General features: G+C 50.0%; 1 protein-coding gene and 1 long non-coding RNA gene across 3 annotated transcripts in view; one reads left to right on the forward strand and one right to left on the reverse strand.

The window, feature by feature from the left end:
• Positions 1-1,163, forward strand: part of LOC112449996 — a 15,516-nt gene extending 14,353 nt beyond the window's left edge. The window contains exons 1-3 of one of the 2 annotated variants that reach the window (XR_003038550.2): positions 298-354; positions 555-675; positions 866-1,163. This is a non-coding gene — a long non-coding RNA (uncharacterized LOC112449996). Of the gene's footprint in view, positions 1-297; positions 355-554; positions 676-865 lie in introns of those variants that run through there. The other variant, XR_005233530.1, reaches the window with a different exon arrangement.
• Positions 1,164-1,246: 83 nt separating this feature from the next.
• The window catches only part of itpr3 (inositol 1,4,5-trisphosphate receptor, type 3), a 34,361-nt gene continuing 28,083 nt past the window's right edge, over positions 1,247-7,524 (reverse strand). Inside the window, exons 44-61 of the mRNA XM_037977176.1 lie at positions 7,389-7,411; positions 6,848-7,048; positions 6,666-6,776; positions 6,278-6,373; positions 6,070-6,177; positions 5,902-5,985; positions 5,713-5,823; positions 5,218-5,410; positions 5,017-5,136; positions 4,617-4,789; positions 3,863-4,027; positions 3,596-3,785; positions 3,319-3,420; positions 2,877-2,995; positions 2,640-2,805; positions 2,386-2,546; positions 2,139-2,300; positions 1,247-1,663 (exon numbers count right to left, since the gene is read on the reverse strand). Coding sequence (XP_037833104.1) covers positions 1,547-1,663; positions 2,139-2,300; positions 2,386-2,546; positions 2,640-2,805; positions 2,877-2,995; positions 3,319-3,420; positions 3,596-3,785; positions 3,863-4,027; positions 4,617-4,789; positions 5,017-5,136; positions 5,218-5,410; positions 5,713-5,823; positions 5,902-5,985; positions 6,070-6,177; positions 6,278-6,373; positions 6,666-6,776; positions 6,848-7,048; positions 7,389-7,411 — 2,402 coding nt within the window. The 3' untranslated portion in view covers positions 1,247-1,546. The remainder of the gene's footprint in view (positions 1,664-2,138; positions 2,301-2,385; positions 2,547-2,639; positions 2,806-2,876; positions 2,996-3,318; positions 3,421-3,595; positions 3,786-3,862; positions 4,028-4,616; positions 4,790-5,016; positions 5,137-5,217; positions 5,411-5,712; positions 5,824-5,901; positions 5,986-6,069; positions 6,178-6,277; positions 6,374-6,665; positions 6,777-6,847; positions 7,049-7,388; positions 7,412-7,524) is intronic.

Consider the following 7,524-nt stretch of genomic DNA (forward strand, 5'->3'; position numbering starts at 1 on the left):
CCCAGATCCCGACCCAGATCCCGTCCCAGATCCCGACCCAGATCCCGTCCCAGATCCCGACCCAGATCCCGTCCCAGATCCCGACCCAGATCCCGTCCCAGATCCTGTCCCAGATCCTTCCCAGACCCTGACCCAGATCCCGTCCCAGATCCTGACCCAGACCCAGCAGAAGTTACTGTAAATCTGAGACGTGGTTGTGAAGGAGTTGTGTCCCACTCTTCTCATTGGTTTCTCCTCAGGTTGAGGTTCTGGTTCTGGACCGTTCTGTTGTAGATTAGCTGCTGAGTTTGGGATCATTGTCCTGTTGCATCAGGACCCAGTTTGTCGGACAGATGGCCTCACATCTGACCCCAGGTCAGTGGTCTCCAACGTTTTCACTTCTGAGCCCCAGAAATAACAACAGCAAAAACATGTGAGCCCAAATACTGTAAATAAGAAGGGGCACAAAGACCCCAGGGAGGGCTTAAACTCCTAATATAACTATTGATTTTATCTTTTGTAGCAGTAAAGATGTGGTAGTTTGATTGATTTTGGATTTCTGGTGATCTCCTCAGGACCTCCGTCTGCTCTACAACCCTTTGGTCTCCAGAGTTCAATGACTCAATGACTGCAGGGAGCCCAAACCATCAGCTTCCACCGCCGTGCTGACAGCTGCTGTGCTGCTGTGCATTCTGGGTAAACATCTCTTTGTTCTGTGCTTCACTCAGATGAACCTGGAATCTCACCGAGACAGAAAATATTTATTTCTCTTAGAATCACAATGAATCAGTTTTTAGGACAGCTGTGTTAAATTATGACGAATCCTGAGGCGGTTTTATTCTCAGTTTGATCGTTTCTCTGACTTCCTGTCTCTGTTCTGCATCAGTCCAGCTGTCCTCCCCGTTAACCTGATGGTTTTCTCCAGACGACGACGATGAAGCCCCTCCTCTTCCTCCTCGGAACACAGTGAGTCCAAAGATCAGAACCGATGATCCGAACAGGATCAGCTGACTGAAATGAAGAATCCTTGCGAACGCTTGGTGTGATTACGGTTTAGTTGGGCGGCCATGTTTTTTCCTTCTCTCACAACAAGCTGTTTGTCTACATTCAGGATAAATGTTTGTAAAGGAAACATCTTCAGAATCACTTTTATTTCTGCTGAGTTCAGTTGTTGAACTTTCTAAGGAACCTGTTTTATGTTTTTAAAGTTGGAAGAGTATGATTTTCTTTATTTAATTTGTTGAAGACTGAAGTAAAAACATCCGAAACAGGAGAACACACGTTTTATTATCAGGTAAAGTCCAGGTGATCTTCACTCAGTAAACAGACCCTCAGTCCCCGAAAAACAAACTAATATTAATAATTTATATCAGATAAAACTACAATCTGCTCACTTTATGAACATTTCATCCTCAGCAGGTAAAACCTTCTATTTACATTTACTTAAAATCACTAAAATAAGTTTAATTGGTTTGTTTTTATGACACTTCTTAAAGAAGCAGCTGTGACGCTACGGATCGGTTCCATGTCGGTTCCACGTCGGTTCTCTGCTTCAGCTCCAACTTTCTCATGTTTTGTAGATCTGAAGATTTCCTCCGGCGGCGGTGGGGGGCACGGCGCCGCTCGCCCCCGCCTGGACGTCGACGAAGCCCATCCTCTGCCTCCTCTTCCTCTGCTCCGTCATCTGAACAGATCAGTCAGTATGTTACCTGTCGCAGATGGCTCAAACTAGCAGTTAGCTGTAGCACTTCCTGCAGTGTTTACGTGAAGTCAACCCACCTCACCGTCTTTTAACGGCTTCAGGTTTTATTTCAGCAGGAAGTTCCACAGCTAGCTGCTGCTGCTGCAGCTGCTTGTGTTTGTAAGTTAAAGGAATGCATATCGCCCGCCACCTTTCAGCCCAGAGTTTGTGTCGAGGATGACTCTCAGCTGGGACTGAATTCTATCTGTTGGCTGCGGCGGCCATCTTGAGATATTTTGCTGACAGATACGTTATTTCTTCTCGGCCGTGTCGGCAGGTCATCCTCGTGAGTTTGTATCAGATTACATGACTGAACTGAACTTTTCTGAGCAGCTGCCGGGTTGATGTTTCAGCTGGGCGTTACCGTGGTAACAGGTTTGTGACACCACCTGAAAGCTTCCCGTCCTGCCGGGCTCACCTGCTCCTTCAGTTCGTTCAGCTGCGCCGTCAGAGTCGTCACCACGTTCATGGTGTTCGCCAGCTTGTCCTGCAGCATCCTCATCTCGTTCTGCTCGCCGTCGCCGTCCGTCACCACCAGAGACATGGCCTGCATCCTCGGGAACCAGTCCAGGTTGTTGTTCTGCAGCAGAACCAGTGAGAGTTTGGACCCTGGACCCTGGACCCGGCGGTGCTGACAGTCCCGAGCGGTCCCGAGCGGTTCCTACCTTGATCATGTGAGCCACGTAGCTCTCCGGCCCGGTGTAGTCCGTTTTGTTCTTCTCGCGCACCAAGACGATGAAGTACAGGTAGTTCCAGATGTTGTGCTCCAGCTTGATGTGCTCCTCAAACGACACCGTCTTGTTGTCAAACTTGTCTCTCTCCAGACCTGCAGAGAACACAACCCAACGGGTTCTGATGAGACCCGTTCTGACAGGAAGCAGGAACTGAGCCCGGCTGACGGGGAGAAGGTTTTACACACAGCAGATGAAACACGTGGTCTTCAGGACCTCCTCCTTCTTCTGCTTCTCGCTCCTCAGGTCAGCGAACGTGTCGATGATGACGCCGAAGATCAAGTTGAGGACGATGATGATGACGACGAAGTAGAAGAGCAGGTCGTAGACGACTCTGGCGGGAAACAGCGGCTCCTGCACACACGTTCTGGGTTTGTTTGTATAAAACAGGGAAAAGCCTTAAAAAAGTCTGTTCCTGATCTTACGTTCTTGGATGGTTTCCGGAGAACGTCTCCTACTCCCCCGCCGTTCCTCAGGCCGTGGTTCATCACGGTAACGATACACATGAGCAGAGTGTCGCACGCTCGCTCCATGTTGGTCTCCTCTGAAACAAACAAAGATGTGACACATAAACCAGGACAGACAGAAGTCCAGTTTCAAGAAGCTTTTAGCTCCAATAACAGATGTTCTGATTCTAAAACATTAAAGTTCTCAGTTAGTTTTAACAGATATTCTGTTATAAATGATGAACTGTTCAGAAAGTAAGCCTTAAAATCTTTGTCATTGCAGGATTCATTTGTTATCTTAAAGAGCGACCCGAGTTTCCTGCTGCTCATCGTTTTCAGGTATAAAAGTGAACCTGTTGTCACCTCAGGTCAGGTTCGGATGTTTCTGACCTGTCTCCAAACAGATCTCTGGGGTTCCTACCTTCCTCAGAGACGGTTTTGATGTCGATCTCTGAGGTGCAGTCGACTCCGTCTGAGGAGCAGGACTTCAGGAAGTCCTGAGACGCCTCGCTCTGCTCCGGAGCTGCAGACACAGATAATCAGGACTCAGAGCGCTTCACTCATCCACACGATCCCACTGCTCCACCTCAGAGTCAGGCTCAGGGACTACTGCCAGGAATCAAACCTCCGACCCTCTCACTGGAGGACCACTGCTTCCACCGCCCTCATCAGTTTCTGCTGAAAGGTAGAGAACTGACCTGCAGAGACCTGCACCAGAGGATCCACCTCCATGATGAAGTCCTCCTTCAGGAACAGGAAGCCCACGATGGAGAAGAGGTAGACAAGGATGAGGGCGAGCACCGCCGTCAGCAGGATGGAGCGCCCGTTCCGAGTCACGCTCTTGATGACGTTGAACAAAGTCTCCTCCCTGTAGATCAGGTCGAACAGCTGCAGGAGCCACACACACGTCAGAGTTTCTCCTGCGAGCAGAAGCCTGACGACCTGAAGGACGGCTGCAGGCTTACCAGGATGCTGTAGAAGAGCTCGTGGACAAACAGTCCCAGCGTGGAGATGAGGACGTAGGCCAGGTGGTAGAGGAACTCCACGTCCATCACCATGGCCTTGTAGCCCATGATGAAGGTCCCGTTGTTCCCGACGAAACTCACCACAAACACCACCTTGTTGAGCAGCTGGAGACAGAAACAAGCTGAGCTCAGATCCACCAACAGGAACCGAAGACCGGGTCCAGACCTCTGTACTGAAGACTGGGTCCAGTCCACGTTGCCAAAGACCAGGTCCAGACCTCTGTACAGAAGACTGGACCCTGTCCTCTGTACCGAAGACTGGGTCCAGACCTCAGAACCGAAGACTGGGTCCGGTCCGGTCCCCGGAACCAAAGGCTGGATCCAGACCTCTGTACCGAAGACTGGGTCCGGTCCACGGCAGATGGGCCAACACAGAACCACTGAAGCAGGTCATCAGACTTTTGAAGTGACTGTTAAAACCAAGACTGAACGGATGTTTTCAGATCTTTAACAGTTTTTAAACAACTTAAACTCTTTTTGTCTTCCTAGAAACCTGTTGGACTCTAAAGAAAAGAAGATGTTTCAATGAAGAAAACTGTTAATGTTCTCCAAGTTTTCAGCTCTTTGAGTTTCACCTTCAGGAGCTAAAAAGAAATGGAGACCAACTGTTGGTCGGACCTCACTAAAGGTTCCAGGACTGTTTGGAAGGAGGAAGATCCGGACTTCTGACCAGAACCTTGGTGGCGTTTCTTACGTTTAAGGAGCCGAGCAGGATGAGCGTGTTGCCGATGCCCAGGTGATAAATGGACCTGAGGATCAGGGCCAGGGTGAGCGGCTGCAGGCCGTACTGCTGAGCGAACAGGCCCAGAACTGAGAGTCCGGTCATGATCCAGAACAGCATCAACAACATGGAGTCATCGATGGCTCCTGCAGAGGACGAGATGAATGACTGCCGGTTCTGATACGTTCATCCCAACAACACACAGCTTAAACACCAGGTAGCATTTAGCTGAGAGCTAACAGCTAACTGCTTAAACACCAGGTAGCAGTTAGCTGAGAGCTAACAGCTAACAGCTGCAGCGTGACTACAACTTGATTCAGAACCCTGAGAGGTTCCAAACACGACTGGACCAGAACCAGTCCTGTTTCAGTACCTTGGCCGGAGTCGTACGGGTAGAAGAAGGCGATGATGAGGTTGACGAAGAGGGCGAGCTTGAAGGAGATGGTTCCCCACAGAGTCATCCGTCTGGAGAACCAGTACAGAACCGGCATACCTGAGCCCAGAACAGGACGGGTTTAGAACCAGGAGAACCTCAGGAGAACAGAAACTTTCAGACCTGCTTCTTTCTCCTCACTCCTCAGCTTCTTCTGCCACTCCATCTCTCCGTGCAGGAAGGAGGTCTGATCGAAGAAGTGCGTGACCTTTGACCCCTGCTCGTCCTGCTCCGTGGTGTTGAAAACTCTGACCTTTGACTCCTCGGTCAGGAACTCGCAGATGGGATGGACGGGAAAGACGATCTGCTCCATGCTGCGGTCCTCCCGGACGATCTGAGCGCAGAGACGGAGGAGCGAATCAGACACGAGCGGCGAGCTCACAGCAGCTTCCTGTTTCTATAGCACTTCCTGTGCAGCTTTTAAAGGTTTTAACAACAATAGATCTACAATCCTTCATCTTCATCAATCAGATAAACTCTGCTGACTGTCGAGCAACAAAACATTAAATATATGTTTGATGTTCCTGCACATCTGGAGGAGGAGCTACCATCGACCTTCGTTAGTTTATAGGATCTGTAAGTGATGGATCTGTAAGTGATGGTTCTGAAAGAGACGGGCCGGTGTTGTTACAGAACCTCGATCTGAGCCGTGAGCTGGCTGTAGTACTCCAGAGGGTCCTGCTCCACCACCTCAGCTGGAGCCGAGGACTTCAACATCTGGGACAGAGGCCGGTTGTTCAGGTTCAGCTGCAGACACAAACAGAAAGGTGTCAGCACTGTTGGACTGCAGCGGAACCAGAACCTGGACCTGCAGCTGGGGGTTACCATGGAGGAGATGCCCTCCTCTCCTTCCTGGTTCTTCTTCGGAGGCTTCAGGAGGTTCTGGAGGACTTTGTTGTGTCTCGCCAGCTGTGAAGAAAACCCGATTCAGTTGCTGCAGAACCAAACCAACCTCAGATCTAACCACAGAACAGAACGGTCCAGTCGGGTCACCTGCTGAGCCAGGATGTAGATGTTGTGTCCCACCTCCCGAGGAGACACCTCCACCTCCACGTCCTCACACTCGCTCTCCTGCTGGTAGGCCTTCTTTATCACCTCCACCTGCATGCACACACACACACACACACACACACCATTACACTGAACCCACCCGGGCTGGGTCCTTAAACAGCTGCTTCATGGTTCTGGTTCTGGTTCTGACCAGCTCCCGCGGCCGCAGGTTGAACAGGATCCTCTCGGCGTTCTCGTTGTCGTGGCGACTCTCCATCAGAGCCAGCAGCAGCTTGGAGGCGTTGTCCTGGCAACGGGGCAGGAAACAGGAAGTTAACAATCTCACATCTCGTTGGCCCAAAGACAAACTTTTTCTAAAACAACAGCTGCTGCTGCCCCCTACAGGCAGAGGCAGGAACTACACCAGAGCTGAAGTTCATCAGATTTATGTTTATTTTATATTAATAATAAAATCTTACAGTCGACATTAATGTAAGTCTGCATCCTGTCGGGTTCATGCTGTTAAATGTGCTTTAATAACAGTTTCTGAATAAGAAGAAAGAAGCAACCGAACAGGTGACCCAGGCGACCCGTCGTACCTTCAGCTGCAGAACCATCTCCATCCGGTAGTGACACAGAGGGCTGATGTCGTTCAGGATCAGAGCCGTGATGATGTCGATGCCGTTGGACTCGTGGGTCACGATGCACGTCTGAAAAATACACAGAATGATCCAAACTCCTTCCTAACTCTACAGATTTCTTTCGTGTTCTGGTGGGGTACCTGGTTCTCCTGGCACGGGCCCTGACAGTACTCCGTGAGGGTCTCCAGGGTCTGGATGATCAGGTGGACGTTTGATTCGTTGATGTAGAGGCCCAGCAGGCCCAGTCCGCCCGTGGTGCTGCCACACATGATGTCCAGGAACTGCAGAGTCTCACACACCAGGTTGTAGTTGGTTTTATTGTTCTGGACCCGCAGGAAGTTCTGGAAACAAATCAAACGTCTGACATGAAGAGATGGTCTGAAAACTGGAGTCATAAACTGCAGCTCTTCTGATCGACCACCAGATGGAGACAAACTGAACTCCTCCTCTTTTATCTGTTGTCCAATAAATCACATTCTGGACATTTTTCTCAAGCCAGGAAAAAACTACATTTTATTAATTATTAGGAAATTAACCTGAAGGTCCGGGTTGATTACCAGTTAACTAACCCGCAGGTCCTGGTCACCAGTTAACTAACCTGCAGGTCCTGGTCACCAGTTAACTAACCCGCAGGTCCTAGTTGGTTAACTAACCCACAGGTCCTGGTTGTGGTTAACTAACCTGCAGGTCCTGGTTGTGGTTAACTAACCCGCAGGTCCGGGTTGGTTACCAGTTAACTAACCCGCAGATCCTGGTCACCAGTTAACTAACCTGCAGGTCCTGGCTGGTCACCAGTTAACTAACCTGCAGGTCCTGG

Source organism: Kryptolebias marmoratus, linkage group LG8 (assembly GCF_001649575.2).
Source record: "Kryptolebias marmoratus isolate JLee-2015 linkage group LG8, ASM164957v2, whole genome shotgun sequence".
NCBI classification, from domain to species: domain Eukaryota; kingdom Metazoa; phylum Chordata; class Actinopteri; order Cyprinodontiformes; family Rivulidae; genus Kryptolebias; species Kryptolebias marmoratus.